This window comes from Pygoscelis adeliae, unplaced genomic scaffold, assembly GCF_000699105.1.
Source record: "Pygoscelis adeliae isolate BGI_AS28 unplaced genomic scaffold, ASM69910v1 Scaffold186, whole genome shotgun sequence".
In the NCBI taxonomy this organism is placed as follows: Eukaryota; Metazoa; Chordata; class Aves; order Sphenisciformes; family Spheniscidae; genus Pygoscelis; species Pygoscelis adeliae.
This window is the reverse complement of record NW_008825071.1, coordinates 7,133,172-7,152,011: the sequence shown is the minus strand read 5'-3', so window position 1 is coordinate 7,152,011 and position 18,840 is coordinate 7,133,172. Positions and strand designations below refer to the sequence as shown.

General features: G+C 41.7%; 1 protein-coding gene across 4 annotated transcripts in view; it reads left to right on the top strand.

Annotated features, from left to right (window-relative positions):
• JARID2 (jumonji, AT rich interactive domain 2) overlaps nt 1-18,840 on the top strand; it is a 236,018-nt gene that overhangs the window by 171,172 nt on the left and 46,006 nt on the right. For all 4 annotated transcript variants that reach the window (XM_009326493.1, XM_009326494.1, XM_009326496.1 and 1 more), the window contains one exon: nt 13,759-13,935. In XM_009326493.1, coding sequence (XP_009324768.1) covers nt 13,759-13,935 — 177 coding nt within the window. The remainder of the gene's footprint in view (nt 1-13,758; nt 13,936-18,840) is intronic.

The window sequence follows — 18,840 nt, the reverse complement described above, 5'->3', positions numbered from 1 at the left end:
GCTTGATTTCTTTTTTCTTCTCTTCTGTGAGATTTTAGGCTAGTGGTAGCTTTAGACCGGTTGCTAATTTATCTGTCTTGACACTGGTCCAATATGGAGCCTCCATCCTGTTGGGACTTCTGGTAAAGCAGGTGGGTGGAGGGGATGGAGGCTTTTGTGTTTGTTTAAAGGATATAGGGAGGAGCAGAATCTAATGGAGTTTAAAGTGGCATCACAGTCCTCTGAAATTTAATCTGTGGAAATGTATTTCTAATTTAGTCTGCTGTGAGGTTGATCAGTCTGTTGGCAGCATGTCACTGCTGTGATCTGGGCCAACTGCCACAGTTGTTGGTGGGAAAATTCAGATGGTGTGTGTATGTGTGTGAGCACACATGGCTGCATTCACACACTTGTTTCCACTGCTTGCTAACTAAGCATGTGTTATTTATAGCTTTGAAGGCACTTGCACTTAAAGAAAGGCAACCTGTGTGGGGATGTGACTTATCTCCATTTTTATTTCCTACTGTCTCTTAGCATTCTGCTTTAACGATGCAAATGGGAAGCGTGGGTACTTTTGTCCTATTCCAGTGCTTCATTCAGAAGGGTTTTTGTTTTTTTTTTATTTTTTTTATTTTAATCAGTGGCTGTTTAGCTCTTGCACCTGTAATTTTCTTCTTTGTTATTCATCTGTAGAATAATTGATGTTTTGTACTGTCAATTAAGAACTTGCAATTCATTCCTAATTTCTTCAGTATGCAGGAGTACTCATATATTTCAGACAACACGTGCGTTCAGACGACAAGATCCCAATTACAATTATATTAAAAACCACAAGGAAAAATCTGCTCTGAGTGCCACACATGGCATGTTCTTGGTCTGCTTAAACAGGCTGAAGAAAAGCAGAAAGGGGAAGTTGTCAGCTCACTGTTTCAGCACCTCCACAAGCTTATTGCTCCATCACCCCTGTATAAAGCCTGAAAAGAGCCAGTAAAACCAGGGACGGAAATCTTGGACATCTGCTACCTGGATGCATTTCTGTGGAGGAGCAGGAGAGCGGCTGTGGCTTGGAGGGAGAAGGAGTGGGGTTGTTGAGATCAGTATTAGCATGGTTCTGGCTTCAGTGTCTGAACTGCTGAGTCCTTCAGGAGGTCCTGGCTGCCTGAGATTGTGCCCGTTCAGTCCCTCAGGAGGTTTAGCTCCAGGTGGTTGTCTCTTTTGATGTGCCTATTGGAAAAAAGGAGGTGGAAGCTGGTTCTTAGCATGCTCACAGGGAGTTCATGTAGCAGCTCACTGGTACATCCAGCTCCAGAAAGGTCCCACAAGTGGCCTTCCAGGGCACTGGCAGGCTTAATTTGGTGCTGCTCTTCTGGTGGGTACCCAGTGAGCTTCGAGAGGGAAGAGCCAGCAGCTTACCTTAAACCCTGCATAGGGAAGACTTGTGATGGTTTTGGAAGGAGTTTGTTTTGGTTTTGAACCTCTGTGCTATTATTTATTGAAGTGTTGAGGGATTCAAAATTGCTTGCATGGTGGGACATGCAGTTGTTCTGACTTTTGTCCAGATATGTCTGTCCAGCCCTGGCTGTTTGCACTTTCATGATGAAATGCAACACAATTACATGGAAATAAAAGCACACTCACAGGGTGTAAGTTCAGCACTTTGGAAATTGTTTAGTAGTAAGTGTAGTAGTGGTAAGATCCAGGACAGTAAATCCCTATATTTGTGTAAATTTTTTTTTTTTTTTAAACTTTTTTAAGTTGGGACTCTTTTAGGACCTAGTCCTTCAAAATGCTGTGATGATATAGTCCCTGCACTCATGATCAAAGCTCTTCTTCAGCAAGGGAGTCTTCTCCAGGACTGGTGGGAAAACAGCTATGTGGTCATGTCTCTGTCCTTGTCCCACCACACCCAGCAGCAGTGTCAGAAGCACAGTATAAAATGTCAGCGTGTACTTTCATTTTCTATTTTTAAACAGAGAAATTTAAAAATCCTTTCAGCACTGCAAGTTCACTCTTCAGTACTCTGGGGGGTTTATTTTAAGCGGCAGCAGCTGAATTCTGTGAGTGATGGAGCAGTACTGTCATGCCACAATGTGGAAGGCTCTTGACGTGCGTAAGATCCCATACTTAGGAAAAGAAGTCCCCTTTACCTAGCCTTCTGCTATGTGTCAGAAAATCTAATGATTCAAATCACTTATATTTACTTTTTTTTTTTTAGCATCTTGTTATTTCAAAGGGAGATAATTTAACCAAGATGACCTGCTTTGTTTCATTATCCAGAATACTAGGGGCTTTAGACATATTTTTAATTAGTTTGTTTTTTGAACTCTTGATTTGATAATGCAATGTACTAATTACTTCTTAAAAGGTAAGCGGAGCAGAATGAAAAATATGTAACAGTTGATGAATATCTGAGCACCCTGGAATACATCTAACTGACCAGACTTGGCAAGGTTCCCCTGCTTTCTATTATTTTAAAATCCTTCTTTTTTTTTTTTTCTTTTTTTAATTTTTTTTTTATTAAATTGTGACCTAGAATTTCCAACACAAGAAGGAAGGGAATAGCGCAGATATCTCTGAAGTGTTTGTCTGCAGCGTTCTTATCTTTAAATAGCTTCTTTGAGGGAGCCCATATGCCCTTTGCCAGAGGCATAATTAGTATCTTTCAGCAGTGCACATAGATACGAGTGTGTCATCTCCCTGCGGTTGTACAATGGCTTTCACTTTTACTGTATTTTCTGCCTCTGATAAAATTTTTCTTAATAGCTTCCATTACAGTGCATTTAAGTTACCTTTTCTCTCCATAATTATTTACAGGTTAAAAATATTGCGAGTGGAATAATATAGGGCTAAAGGGGAAAGGAGAAACAACTCCCTGTGAGCAATAGATCTTTGGCAAAAGGTGATAACAGGAAGGCTATGATTAGGAGCCTACATTTTAAGAAGTTTTCCCATGATCAATTTTCTAATTAAGCCGGGCCTCTGGGAGTTACATGCTAGAGAATTTCAGGGATTCCTAAATAAAGATGGTTTAATTGAGATCTCACAAATTGAGTTTTCAGGCTTTTCTAACAACTGTTCTGTAAAACGTGCGTCTGTTCGTTTTCTTTGAGTACTGCAGTGACTTAACGATCTGATGATTTATTACAATTGGGCAAAACCAAAATAGAAAATCTCACTATAGCATGTTTGTCCAAACTTCAGTAACTTCTAAATCTCAGTGCTCCAGTCTTCTCGCAGTTTGCTCTTAAACAGGCTTTTTATTTTTTTAAACACCTTGTTTGGGTGGTAGGCTTGGGGGTCTTTGATCCCAGTCTTCTCTCTAGAGTCTTAATAGGAGGGGTTACCTGTGCCAGTAGATAGCTGCAGAGGTTTTCCATTACAACGGGAGAGCCCCCAAAATCAAAAACTTGGGAGCTCTTAATTTTGGACATGTTAGAAAACAACTGTTCATTTGCCTGGCTTTTAACAAGGCAAAAGGTACGCTTGCCTAGTAGTTCAGTATCAATAGGTACACTGGACTTTAAGAGCCAGTGACTGCATCAGTCACATTCTGGAAGCCTTCCAAAAGGGAGCACGTTGTCACCGTGGAGACGTGCTCACCAGATCAGAGTAAGCACATTAAATAGCACAGGCTGGAAGCAGAGCAATGAAATGCTGACACTGTCCAAAAATGTGACCTGCTTTGCAGTCTGGGTTAGTTTTTATAATTCCAAAATAATATTAAAACATGCAGAGGTACAATAATTTGTTTAACATACTGGAAGAAGACTTTTTATCCATTTTGTTGTTAAATCATTTGGTATTTGAAACTAAAATTTTAGGATGGATTGAAAACACAAGAATAAACTTCAGAGTGCTGAATCTTAATTGCACAAACCATGTAATAAAAATAAGTTTGCATTTAATAACTGTAATCTGTCACGTCCCACCTATAAGAAGGGGAGAGTGACTAAGGTTCGCAAATCCCCTCGATGTGGATTAAGGTGAGATAACACTCAAGGTCCAAACACAAACCTCAACTTCAATGGCACGAACATTTCTGTAAGCATCAACCCTCTATGTCTTAATATGTCATACAAGCTAAGCGGCTTTATGAGGATTTGAGGTAGGCCTTGTGTTACTTAGCAGCATCAAAAGCAGAGAGCAAGAAAGAGGAGGGGGGGGGAGAGAGAGAAAGAGTGAGCTGGGAAGCAGGAGAGAAGTAGAGAGAGAGAAAGAAATCACCAATCCTGGATCCCGCGTCGGACCTGCCAACGGGGGAGGGGTGTCGGTGTGGAGAGTGCCCTAAGGAGGCTGACGTGCACCCCTATTTATTGGCTCCAGCCCAAAGTTTCTGGAATCTTCTCTCACCCCAGTTCCAGGAGTGGCTGAGCCATTAGTCAACCAAGGTGAGTGACACCAGGCCCCTCCCCGTGGCTGGCTTCTGGAGCTTTCTCTGGGGCATTGTCTGTGCTTACAGCACAGTCACTTGGGCCTCGTCCCTTACCATGTCACAATTTCGAAGTTCTTTTTCAAAGTAAGGAGTAACATTGAAGTGTAAAATATGAGGTATTTCTCATATGTGCAACCCTTTAGTCCACCTGTGGAATATGCTGCTCTGGGCTGGTAACTCACTCTCGCGGTGGTTTAGGACAAGAGTAATTTAATCAGCGTTGGCAGGGAGAAGTGAATATGCGGGCTCACAGTGAACAGCGCATGTAAGAAGTATGCAGAGAGAGCCTGGCAACCAACACCATGGCATTATTCCTTCCCAGGGGATGGGGGTGCTGCTGGAGTGCCATCCCTCCAGGCATGCAGTGGAGGATGCGTCTTCACATCAGTGTGTGCCTACTGGGAGATTTAAGAGGTGGGAAGAGTTACTGAGTGCAAGATAGAGTAGCCTGTGTGTAGTACTACAGCTGAATCAAAGTTCTTCCCTGCTCTTCCTGTTTTGGGGCCCCTTTCTGATGTTAATGAGTCCAATATCTACCCCTGCAAAAAGCCACAGGATGAAATTAACTCACTGAAACGGGAGACTAATCTTGTGGTTCAGCCTTTGTATTTGCCACAGACTCGCTCTGAGTCCCCCGGCGAGCTGCTTAGTTTTTCTGTAAAATGAGGGTAAATGTTTAACTCTGTATATAGGTATTGGCATAGCTTCATGTTGGTTATGGATGAGCTACTGGCATAAAATCCGAGTGCTGCGATGGCAGCAGCAGCACTTCAAAACCTCGCTGCCCACAGTTTTCAATGCCCAGGTGGGCAATATAAAGTATTCTGGCAAAGGCAATTCCTGCCCTTCCTCCCAGCCAGAAACCTGTGAGCCTGCTTCCGTAACCTGTGTATCTACCATGGGTTCGGTGCTCCCCAAAAGACTTATTTTGTGCTAGGGATGGGGCTCAGGATCTCTTGGGTATGAAACACAGCCTGGTAGCCTTTTGGGAATGGCAGCACTGTGGTTTGGGACTTGCAGACTTGTCTTGTTCATGGTGGAGGGGAACGTAAAGTCAGGGGTTGAAGCGTATGTGGGAAGGATTGGTTTTGAAGTTCACTGCCAAATCTAGCCAGGATAGTGGAGGTAAATTGCTTTGAGATTGTCAGATATGAATTGTAGATGTGAGAAGCACTCTACTTTTTTTTTTTTTTTAATATTCAGTAGTCTGTTCCTCTGGTGTGCGTTTTGTTAACTTTGGAAAGTGAACCTTTTGTTTTTTTCCTGCAGATTCACACATTTCCCCACCCTTACTCCATTTCCCTAGAAAAGAAACAATTTTCTTTGGCTTTTTGGTTTTAGCTCTACTGCTTTGAAGAACGGACCGAGAAGAAAATGGGTTTTATGTCACTACACTAGCCGATAAGTTAGTTATAACACTAAGCATATTGTGATTCATACAACGGCAGAGAAAGGGAAATTTTGAACATTGGTGTGTTTATGAGCTCTGTTTTATTTCTGTACTTGGGATGGCCTTTTCCTCCCTCTCGCTCGGGCACCACGGAGCTCCCTCTAGGACTGTTCCCACAGGTGGAGTCAGACAAGTGAGATACAATTGCTCTTTCCTATAGAGTTTACGCAGTTCATTCTCTTTTAGCCTTGTTCCGTAAAATGGCCGTAAAGTGCGGGCATAAATTACATTTATTTGCACTTCAGGGGCATGGCACTGTCCTGCCAAAATGTGCTAAGTAGGACATATAATAAATGAGAAGCAGGCCCTAAATTTTAAGCGTTGAGATGCCAGTACATCAGGAGCATTTGGGAGGCAAGGTTTTTCCACCTGCATACAGCCCCAAAACGGGGCCGTGTGTCAGAGGAGAAGACAAATCTCTGGATGCGGCTCGTTGTAGGGCTTGGCATGCTATGTGTTTATCGGGGCAGGCTTAAGTCCTGCATACCTTGACCTGCCTTGTGCTTAAATCATTCTGATGTCTTAAATTGTTTTAGCATTTTTCCAAAGCACATCTGGGTTATGTTTAATTGTTAGGAGAAAAAAAAAGAGAGGAACTAGAGGGGGAGTTGGTGTAAATAATTCATGGAGAAGAATCCTCCAATTTTGCAGAAACCGCAGCCCAAATTACAGAGAAGGCTTTTGGATTGAGATGATTTTTGTTGTGGTTGTAACATACCAGGGTTTGAATCCTGTCCAGATGAAAACATTTGGTTTGTACTTCAGTAAATATTGCAGAAACACTGCCAGCTAATTCTGAAGAGTAATGAAATAGTGCTTTTGGCAAAGCACATGCACTTTCCATACTTCTGATTCCACTCTTCAGATCCAAAATCAGAGGTTTTTTTAATATGTTTAGCTAGTCCAAGACAAAAGTTAATGTAATTTAATGAGAAACAAAACATACCGTAATTTAGGAGGGAAAATTACACATTTGTCAAATAAAAAAAAAATTAATAACCTCATTAGTCAAATAAAATGGCTGAAAAAGAGTATAGTTTATTCTATTAATCAGGCACTTGCTGCTGAGGTCAACACATCTGTATGTACAGGTTGCATAAGCGTCAATTCTGCCTACTGTTAGTAGCAAGCCTGAATTTTGCACATGCAAAGGGTAACATCTTTCCGAGAAAACTGCTAAAAGCAGCACCATGACTTAAAACCCCATATTTTACTTTGTACTTATTGTTGTATAAGCATCAAATTATTATAATAGAGGGCATAAAATACATTTGTCATCCTTTCATATGCATTAGGCAACACTTTGTGTATAGTTGTGGTAATTGTTTTTCCTATATAGTTAGGTTTTCTTTTGTGTTGCTCTCACAATAGGAGGGAAGACAAAAATGCTCAAGAGAGAATTTCAGTGATGAAACTGCAGATACTGACAGAAACAGTTGCCAAACATACTTCAAACCTCATTTTTTAAAGAGCTGAGTATCCTCCCTTTTTGTAAGAATTCATAGCTCATTGTAACCATGATGAGTGAATTTAAAAAAGACAACTCGCCATTAATGATTTTCTCAAAATTTGCCATGCACAGCGGCATGTGATCACAGGAGCAGTAATTCCTGCTCTGATACTGGTGAGGAGAGGGTACCTGGGGTTCTGTTATCTGTCTGAGCTTTCCACATGGCTTGCAATCCCTTAGTCAGCCATGGCAATTTGTTAGGCTTTCAAAATCGCACAACAAGGGCCAGCTTTGGTGATTTGGCCTTCCCGCAGTGATTTGGAGGAGGGGGAGAAGGCTGGGAAGGTCCCTCCAGGTCGCTGCCTGGCCTTGACCATAGCTTTTCTGCTCTCGACTGTGAGTTAACAGCGACTTGTTAAGCGGGAAAAGGTGAGTGGCACGTGTCCAGATCGGGGCAGCAGGTCGACAGCACTATCAGACAGATACTCCTGTTAAAGCTGCTCAGTACAAGGTGTCCTTCCTGCTTCACTGTATTTGTTACTATTTAATGTCAGTAATTCTTTCAGTATCTTCCTTCTCCCGTCACTCCTGCAGCCTGTGTCCATCTGCTAACTTATCTCTCGCTGCTCACCTCTTCTCCAGCTCCAGCACATCTGAGCCCTTCCCTTCTTCTGCTCTGCTGCTGCTGCATGCCCTTTCTTTCAGCTTAATTCTACGTGGCTTCTCCTTCCTTCCCAACATGTTGCGACTGCCTCGTCCAGTTCTCTGGTGATGGCACGTGCTTTTATGCAAATATTGATGCAAAACAAATCAACTGTCTTGAGGGGGGATGGAAAAAAGCATTTAGGAAGTGTGTGCCTAGACGTCATCAGGACAGAATGTAAAACGTGCAGCTCCTACATGAGATTGGAAACATACTGCATTTCATGTTTTGTTTAATAACATAAAGTGATATATTAAGCTACACATTCAATAAGAAAAAGTGTGCATAGAAATTTTCCAAATCTTTACTTGAGAGCTTGTAACATTACATTACAGTTACAGCATTTATTAATGGACTTTAATTTCCTTAGTCTGGGATTTTAATCTGAATCAGTTCCCTGATACGATTCACCATATGGCCCCACAAAAAAAATTATACTGCCACAGTCGAGGTGGTGGCACAGGAATAAGAACAAGAGGCCAGATGGAGGTGGATGCTCTGTAGACCATTTTTGATGCCAAGAAAAATGTCCATGCAGCCACAGTCTAGATGGTTCCTTGTATGAAATGTCTTCTGAATAAGTGGTGGGAAGTAAAATTTTATGTTCTAGATTACCATCAGATTTGCTGAGTGAGCGGGTTTTTCAGGCACCTGCTGATCGGGTGCACCGCAGGGTGGGTTTCTCAATGTGGAGAGCTGCTCGCATACTTTCCCCAGGCGCAGGAGGGCTGCTCCCCTGCTCTCCCCCTTCATCCACTGCAGGGCCCGTGGTAGCAGCTGCCTGCACGACTTGGGGTCTCCCAGCACAGAAGGAGGCTTGTAAAATTCAGTACAGCCACAGGCTCTCGTAACTCTCTCTCTCTGATTTTTCTGCTGTTTTCTTGGGGATGGAAAGCGAGGAAGGGGGGAATTATATACCTAGAGTGCTGAGACCTGGCATGCACCACCTCCCAGGCACAGATGTTGCCCTCTATCCGGAGCATTGCAGCTCTTCTCTTTCACTGTTGGTTATTAATTAATTTTTAATGTCACTCTTTAGATTGCCCTGGGTAGGCTTTGAGAATCATGCCTTGGTACTGGGGAGGGCAAGAGGAAGAGGAGGGATGATTGCTCATCTTTACTTTTGCTGGCTGGCTGGCAAAACATGTGCAAGAATGAACTGGCATAGCTGCCCCATGGGTTTCTGTTGCTGAGTGCGTCCAGGCAAAGAAGAAAATATGCAGAATAGTGTGTCATAAATTAAAAAATCAAGCAAGTGCCTACAACTGTATGTTCTGTGAACGCGTGTGTATTTATGCATCTGGTGAACCTGCAGTTTTCCTTATTCTCATGCCATTTTGGAGGGTTTTTATCATCTTGCTGCCATACATCATTTTCATGATAAATATCTGTTATACATGGAGAAACCTGAGAGCAACAACTCTCAACGAAGTCTGTCTGTAAGGAAAACCACCGTGTTCTTAACTTAAGACGAAGACAGGCCCGATTTATGAGGAAGAGCAATGTATTTTGTTAGACCAACTGATATGGCTGGAAAAAACAAACCAGCTCTTGAGTGCACATTCTCCTCCACATCTCCAATGGTCTTAGACATTCGTGGCTACAATAACACTACTTAGCATTGTTTATATAAATTAGCAGCTTTGAGTAACAAATGGGGTCCCCTGTAGAGGTAGGCTATGGCTTCATATACACACGCCTGTCTGGTCTCGGAGACAATGAGGGATATTTAGGATAGGAATCTTTATTATAATAAAGAAGGTGAGTGATCACCTAGCTTCCACTCTTAATGGTGCAGCTTTGCTAGTATGAGCTTCATTACTTCTTCAGTCATGAGAAGTCTGAGTTTTACTTCCATAAGAGGAGTTTTGGGGGGGTTCTTTTAGCTCTTTGCTTGGTGTAAACCACCAGTGCACATCAACCGCTCACGCTTACACACGTTAGGTGTTGCCTAATCAACATAACTGTCATTCTTTTAGCTTGAATGAAATCACAGTGTACTTACAGGCTTGTCTTTCACTTTATGAGCAGACTGAAGGAATTTGCAGTATCTTGAGCATGAGCAGCCTGTTTCAATATTTTAAACTAGTGTTTTCTCAGCCTTTTGGACATGTTTAGCTACACAGACTTGAAGTGAAAGTGGTTTTAACCAGCTCAACCCATAGGTGTGTACAAATTCTCAGTATTTGAGGCTATTCCAGAACTGAAATCTTATTATAAAAGATGATAAAAATAGTTCTAATATAAAAAGTAAGCAAGAAAAATAAAATCTTTTAGATTTCTTTCAGTGTCTTCCATCCATAACAATGCTTAAATAGAACAAAAATGCACGAGTCCAGCCTTTTTCTTCTTTCTTTCTTTCTGTTTTGCAAGTCAACTTTAATTAATATGTAGGAAAAGCTATGGGGGGAGGAGAAGGGGAGGAGGTGACCCAGACTGAACGCCAACTTTTCTCTGAGGTCTCATATTGCAGAGCACTTAGATCAGTAAAGTGAAGGCTAGCAGGACTCTTCTGTGTTATTGGACGTTGCTAGTCTAATTTCTTTGGAAATATAGTTCCCAAACAGTCCCAGCTGTCCCAGGAATGCAGTTTAACCATTGTTGTTCATAGTTCTCGATTGGAAAGGATTAAAAAATGTCATTATGACTGAAGATTTATGCACTGAGATTACAGCAACTGAGTACCAGGAGTTAGGTGAAGTTTGTATCTGCTCTCACACTTGGGTTAGACCCTCCCTCCTTTCTAAGCAGAATGACACAGTACTATATTTTATTCTGTGCTTCAAAAAAAAAAAATTGCTATTGTAATAACAACATTTGGGTCGCAGATGATAATTTTTTTGCTGGTTGCTGTTGAAAGCAGCTGACAAAAAAGCTCAGCGATGTGGAACTCTAGGGAAGATGAGGCTTAGAGAGTAGACAGTATATCAGGTCTCCTATTTTAGTGTCTCAGATAAAATTTCTGACTATTTCTCTAATTATAATAGAGAGATTTCAGTCTGTGTTTGAATCTAATTCTGAGGATTCCTAACAGTAAGTTTCTTTTACTGCCATCATTTGTCAACGCATTAATGCACTGATGGTGCCAGACTTCGGATCCTGGTTAGAACTGATGCACAGTACAGACTGGCAGAGCTAGTAACTTCTGAATCCATACCACAGACTTGGGTACCTAGATGGAAGAAAAAAGGCAATTTATTTTTCAGGCAGCACTGTCCTAGAGTAACTGTTTTGGAGTCTTCTAGTTAGTTGCTGTTGAGACTTAAAGCTCCCCTCCAAGCAGAAGAATTAATGTGCCTCTCAGCACCTCTTACCTACTATGGTTGATTGCTTAGAGTGTGCCAAAAAGTTCTGGGCTTACATAAAAAATGGGAAGGTTTTTGTTTCTCTAAGTTGCTACAGCTCCCATGCCTTGAAATATGTCAGCAGTCTTAATTTGATCATTAGTCTATATAAATATGAAAGTTGTGGCATGCAAAAGGCTTTTGCCCTAAGATAACCATGTGTCCATACATTTACGTGTAGGTTGGGTGGATTAATACATACATTATTTCAGGGGGGAAGAACTGTCATGCCCTAGGTGCTGCATCAGTGTTTCCCCTAGCTGTCGCAGGGCTACCACCAAGGCACAGCACGGGGTGCCAGTGGTGAGTTTCTCTCTGCTTCTCCCCAAGGCAGCCACAGTCCCAAAGGGGCCATTATAGAGACCAAGACCTTTACAGGTGGGGGCTAAGCCACTCACTCGCTCCCCCCAGTGGGATGGGGGAGAGAATTGGCAGGGGAAAAGTGAGAAAACTCATGGGTTGAGATAAAGACAGTTTAATAGGTAATGCAAAAGCCATGCACACAAGCAAAGCAAAACAAGGAATTCATTCACTGCTTCCCATCGGCAGGCAGGTGTTCAGCCACCTCCAGGAAAGCAGGGCTCCATCATGCGTATTGGTTACTTGGGAAGACAAACGCCGTAACTCTGAACATGCCCCCCCTTCCTTCTTCTTCCCCCAGCTTTATATGCTGAGCATGACGTCATATGGCATGGAATATCCCTTTGGTCAGTTGGGGTCAGCTGTCCCAGCCGTGTCCCCTCCCAGCTTCTTGTGCACCCCCAGCCTGCTCGCTGGTGGGGTGAGGTGAGAAGCAGAAAAGGCCTTGGCTCTGTGTAAGCACTGCTCAGCAGTAACTAAAACATCCCTTGTGTTATCAACACTGTTTTCAGCACAAATCCAAAACATAGCCCCATACAAACTACTATGAAGAAAATTAATTCCATCCCAACCAAAACACTTAGGAAAGGATGGTTCATTGCAGACACAGCCTATCCCGGTTTTTGTGTCATATTTAGGTATCCATTCATTAAAATGTAATTTTTGTAGTTAAGAGTATTTTGTATAAACCTGGTCGGAGCAGAAAATACACAACCCAAAAATAAGCTTCAGTTAGTTGTTGGCAATGGCAACACCAACAGCTCAAAACCAAACAAAACACAGAATTGCTGTTCTGAAGAGCTTGAGGTGAGAAGTGTTTCCTAAAGAAGCATAAGCCAAATAGCCACTACCTTGTGTTGTTGGTCTGTAGCCCAGCTCTCTTTGTCCTTTGTTTTATGTAGCTACAGGAAAATAATTGAAGCAATGAGTCTCCATTCTCCACTTCTATTGACTTTCTATTTTTTCCCTTTCTTCACCAAAAAAATCTTTTTGTGAATAAGTAGAAGGCTCCTAGGGCACCTGTCCCTCCAGGGGATAGACAGAAGATTCATTTCAAAGTGGAAACTAGTATCGGGCACAGGGGAAAGCGTCCATTAGTTGTCAGCAGTATTTGTACATTTAAAAATAGTTATTCGTTTGCTACAGTCATGTCATGTCCTGATGCAGTGCAGGGAAACCTATTATACACTGTTGCATGACACGCGTAAAAGAAATTTTGTGCAAGAGTTACATTTAAATTACAACCCTGTATTGTTGTTAAGCTTGTGAATCCTTGCTTCCCTCTCACTGAATTGCATGTTGTATCTTACCCTTGCACAAACAAGGCAGGTTAGGGGGAGCATCATGGGAAGTAAGCAAGAGATGAGAAGCAACATCCTCGAGAGGAGCACATAGGGAATCAGGAGACCTTTGCTCTTTTCTCTCCTTTGCCAGGGACCTGCTAGGCAAATTTAAGCATCTCAATGTCTCGGTTTTTCTCTTTGTTTAAAACTGAACCAGAATATGGCAAGGCATTGTGTACAATATTGTAGAGGTCTGGAAAGCATTGTGAAGTTTATTCTGTGCTTTATTGTGAAATATTTTATTGTAATAATAACAACCTAAAAATATTACCGGTATGCAGATTGGTTTGTAAATGCTCTTTTTTCCTTCTGCTTAGAAAAGCTGTAAGCTTCTAGTTTGTGCGTTAAGACTTCAGTAAGGCACTTAAGCATGCATTTGAAATTAAGCATGTGCATTAGTCGTTTTCTGAATACACAAAGCTATTAATTAGGGCTTGTAGCAAGACTGTTTGATTGTCTAAATTATGAATAGAATGTGCTTGTGGGGGGGAACCCTGCTTTTCAAGCACATATGTATCGTGTTGGTAAAAATTAATAAATAAAAAACCTCCAGTTAGTCATGCGCTAGTGTGACCTTCCATCTCTGAGTCCCCCTCTTCCCTTGCTGTGCATAACACTAAAATAGGTTATGATCAATATAGTTAGTGCAGTAAGTGAATGTAATGATGCTAATGAGCCATTTCTTTATAATGGTCAGGTTCTCCAGCCCTGCCCAGCAACATGGTATATTTTGGAAGCTCTCAGGATGACGAGGATGAAGAGGAGGAGGAGGAGGAGACAGAGGACACAAAAACAGCCACAAACAATGCTTCATCATCATGCCAGTCAACCCCCAGGAAAGGAAAAACGCATAAACATGTACCAAATGGGCAAGGTAGGTTCTAAATAGTGCTGTTCTCCTGCACTGCCTAGTAAAGAAATTTGAGCTGAATATGCTTAATCCTTGTCCATCCTTCTGGATCTGAGTGAAAAAGGATACAGGCCATAATGGGAAAATGGAGTGAGATGTAGTGTTAGCATCTTCTGCTTTAACCTGTTTCTCGTGACAATCTGAACTCCGTCTGTGGCAGAACTATAACTGCAGGACTGGAATTGGGGGGGTGTATATACACACACACACACACACACACAGAGATGCTGGAGTTATACACACACATATATGTATATACACACACAGTCACTCTCTCTGGCTTTTTTGAGACTGATGTTTAATCTAGAATGATTTTATTTTATCAAAGTTAAATATAAGCATTCATAAGTGTTATCAAAACGTGTGACAGGGGCAACACTTAATTTCTCACATGCAATATTGATACCACAATTGCAGTAGGTTAAGATACTGCATTCATGTTGCTGATTGAAAGATTTTCTCAAAGAAGCTTTTTCAAGTCAGTTATTTCTTTGCAAATCAACAAAAGCTGCATTCATTACACAGTATTTCTGTCACGATGTCCTCGTGCCGTATCTTGATAAATGGATCTGTGTATGTTGCAACATCACCTAGTGTAAAATGGAAGACCTAAAAGCTACGTGGAAAATTTTCTGAGCCTGCTATAATGCTCCACTGCCAAAGTCCTGTGCGATGTGGTTCTCTCTCCAGCAAGTGCTCTTGTATCATAACAGTTCTGTGCCCTCTCTGCCTGACATAGTTTCAAAATGGAGCCTGTGCTCTCCATTCCTGTCCTCAGTATTAGTTTTCAGTTAGTTTACCATTAGTTTCCTTCTGGTGATTGCCCATTCAGCTCTCCTCCTCTTAGTAGGAGGACTGAGAGGAAGGTCTTTCTACAGCGCACTTTTGGAGAGATGGGTGTGACCTGTGTCTGCCTTTTTTTTGCTCTTTCATGCTACTCTCTTCCAGTTACTTCACTGTGCTGGTCCTCATCTCTGCTTTTCAAAAGGGATTTTTCTGTAAAGGATGCCCTTGTTACATATACCAAAATTATTTTTCATGACTACGTCTGAATCTGTTTTCTATTGCACACCCAAGCTCAAAAGTCTCTTTTTGTGGAGAAGTGCAAGGGGACATTATGCCTAATAGCATTTCAACTGTCAGCTGTGAGCAGGAGCTTTAATGCTGTAAAAGCCATGGATCAAAACTTGGCACTTTGGATTGATTTCTAAATAACCCCCCCAAAACAATAGGCACAAAACTCTACATATGGAAAATGAGGCTGCATGTAATAGAACTGCTGCCTTAGAGTTTTAGATGTGATATATCATTACAAAAGGAGCCAATTGTGTTCCTTGAGAATGTCCCAGATGGCAGCCACTTTGAAATTAGCTCAAAACCAGAGACACCTGAAATCTTAATTGGGGGTAAGTAAAGACAAACTTAATGAGCCATCTAATGGCTTCATAATCTTTATCAATATAGATCAGAGTGAGCATAAATGAAGCTGCTGCTTTAATAGATCTGCAAAAGACCTTTATGAAATACATGGGAGACAATGTGAGATGTTTTGACAAAGGTGATGAAACAGGAATTCCCAGAGAAGGCAGCTTCTTCTTCTTCGTCATTGTCATTTCTTTTCTTCTTCTTCTTCTTCTTTTTTTTTTTTTTTAATTAAAATTTCCTTACCCAGGGGTATTCCCATTTTTCAGTGTCTGTTATTTTGGTTGACAGCCAATAGTATTTTTGTTTCCTGTGAATAAAGTAGGTTCTGGTTCATGTGTGTCTGTTTTAAATGAGACCACACACAAAGGCAGACCAGGGACGGGTGCAGCAAATGAACTTAATCTAGCGTGAGAGTCTATTTTTAATGAATTAAAGTCTTTTGTTTTTTAATATACAATGTGTAGTCAAGCACTTTGGACCTGAAAATGCTAAGCATTTGCTATGACATACAACAATAAAGGTTCAGAGCTTGATTAATGTCATTAGACAGTGTCAAATGATTGCTTTCTACTAAATGGGGGCCAGAACAACTTTCCTGGGCAAAGTCATTTGTCAATATCCTCTTCTGACGCCAATATGGGGCGTTATTAGGGTTGTACACCAAACTATTTATTATAACCTAGCCTGTTGAGCCACCTTTTGGGACAGCTAACTCAATTGAAAATGCCTAAGTATGAATAAGAAGCACGTATAACATGTGGCGTAGCTTGCTGCACGAATTGAAGTCATTAGCTCAACTGACTTACTGCCTTCCAACCTTACTGCTTACATAGATATACTTAAAGCATCAGATTGTTACCTGTGCCTTTTCATCCTCCTTTCTTAGTACGTCTGATGTACTGCACACATATCCAACTGTTAAAGAGCAAAGTAAAATGTTTGGCAGGAGAAGTGTTTATCCGCCACATTCATGGGAGTGTGGAAAAGGAATATGTAGCAATGTGCAAGTCTTTCCTTTGTGCAGTATCTTAGTGCAGGCAGTGATAGTCTTGCGGTTAAACTGTTTTCTAAGATATTGCTGTGGTTGCCACAAGGGAAAATGGTAGAGCCATGCTCTTAAAAATTGGTTTCATGTCATTGCCAAACTTCAGCGGATTAGGCTGGGTCTGACATATGTTAAGATAAGTTAGGAGCAGATAAAGGCTTGGATGTCTTTGTGCCTTGGTTAGAAACTAGTATTAGTTCTGGCTAGGTATCTCTCGTGTTGTGTGGGGTGTTCTGCATGTAACTCTTCCCATTACTGTCTTTTTCAGCATGCTTAAACTTACAATGAACAATTGTCACTAAGAGAAGATACTGTCTAAAGACTTTCAGTTTTTGTTTGCAAGAGAACTGTTCTCTTGTAATGTAGAGTAAAAGGTGAGAGTGATTCTCACTTGCTTATGGATTAAGGTATGATATCACTGTACATGTCATAGATTAATTCAGAGAAGACCCCAGGAGGTCATCTAGTCTTACCTCTTCCGCAAAATACCATTGATAACTTTTCTGACAAATTCAGCAATAAAATTGGCAGAGGTTTGTGCTTTTAATTATATGTGTCTTTTGAGGAGGGGGAGATTTTAGAAGCGTTCTAAAACTTGATGTGGAATTTTGGTCCTAATCAGAATGAGTTTAATTGAGTTAGGATTTATAGCGGGGTTAAAATGGTGAAAGGCCAGAAACTAATCAACTGAATCACTTGGTCTCCATATAGCTACTGACTTCAGAAAGATATTTTCCCAGCTAAGAAACCATATGACCATTCAGTTGGAATAGAGAAATCCCTCTTGCTGTTTCAGTCAAGGATTTCATCTTTGTAAAGCACGTAGTTCCCTTTTAATTTCAGACCTTCTAGGTAAGTTTGTGGTGAATTTCAACATTAACATATGGAAAATTAGGGATGATACGGTGCTGCATATTGCAGCTGATAGAGCAGAGGTTCGGATGACTGTGTTGTGATTGCAGCCCTGTTACTGACCCTTTTGAGTGTGGGTGTAGGAACCCCGTAATTCTCGGTGTTTAGATCCAGAACGCCCAGCCACAGGACGCCTGCGTGCTGCTCAGAAGGATATGCTTATTTTCCAGCTTGCATTTTGTACGCATCTCAGATGACCATTAGTGTATCTGAGACTATTACATGGCTTTGAATGCAAGGAATTTGGTGGAAGAAGCAGGCAGGAGCATTGGCTTAAACAATGTGTTTTTTCTTCAGTGTTAGCTTCCAGGTGTGGGGAGAAAGTTCTCAACCACAGCCTGGATGACAGGGCATCTTGCCAACACGGAGGAGGAGATGGAGAGACATTGATCTATTAGAAAATTGACCTTATGCAAAGGGAGGAGGGCATCAGTCATCAGCTGCTGCAGGCTGACGTGCAGGGAAAGCAGGTTCTCTGCAAGCGAGCTGTACTCCATTTCCCTGGGGGACAGGGAGGTACCGAGTCCAAATTACATCTCCCTGCTGCTCGGAGGAAATTCCAAGTTGTAGGTAAGAGGGTAGGCCTAGGTCTCCATTTCTTGAAAACTAATTCTTTGAATTCCTCACAAGTAAATAAATCCTACTTTGATTTCCTTCTGTGGCACAGGTTTTCTCTGCAGGCTCCTGAAGGAAAATGTTTGCAGGTGCCAAGTGTTAAGCATGCTGGGATGTGGAGCTGGAAGATGCAGTTAGGGAGTTGTTGGGTTATCAGTCCCATCACAAGAGCAAAAGGGGATAGGCGTTACTCTACTTGAAAGGGCTTGTGGACTGGAAAAGGGCCTCAGGAGGAGCAGCATACACAGATACAGTTGCACAGACAACGTTGAAATTGCAAGCAGCAGGCTACAGTTCCTCTAATAATGGTTGGCTAATTTCCTCAAGAAGGATGATTACAGGATTAGGTATTTCTCACACCAGCACAGCAGTTCAAAGGTGGAGAGAAGTGCACATCAGGGCCTGCATACCTGGGAATGTCGTTTTTGTCCTTGGATGCCTGAGATGGACAATTAAGTTCTAATTTATGTTTAGGAAAACAGGGTTAACCATCATGATTTGCAAGCAGACTTCTTCATAAAGGAGAGTCTTGTTTCCTTAACTGGAGCAAACCCGCTCCAGTGTGTCAGAAAACCTACTGGGTCAGAAATGGTTACTGGTGCGTGCTGTGTTTTGTTAACATGGTCAGATAAAAACTGCTCTGCATGCCTTCTGCCTGAAATGAGCAGGGGAGAAAATTGTTTAGACGCCTTTTTTCTTGGGGCTCAAATTTCAAAACAGATCTGGCAGTAGTGCGTAGTAAGCAGGCATCACTAGAAATACTATACTCTGCTTTAGTGCTGTCTTCCTCGCTTACCAGAAAAACAGAAGGATGTTTCGCTTCTCAATTTGCAGTGGATAATTTAGTGGAGTAATTTCCTTACATGCATAGT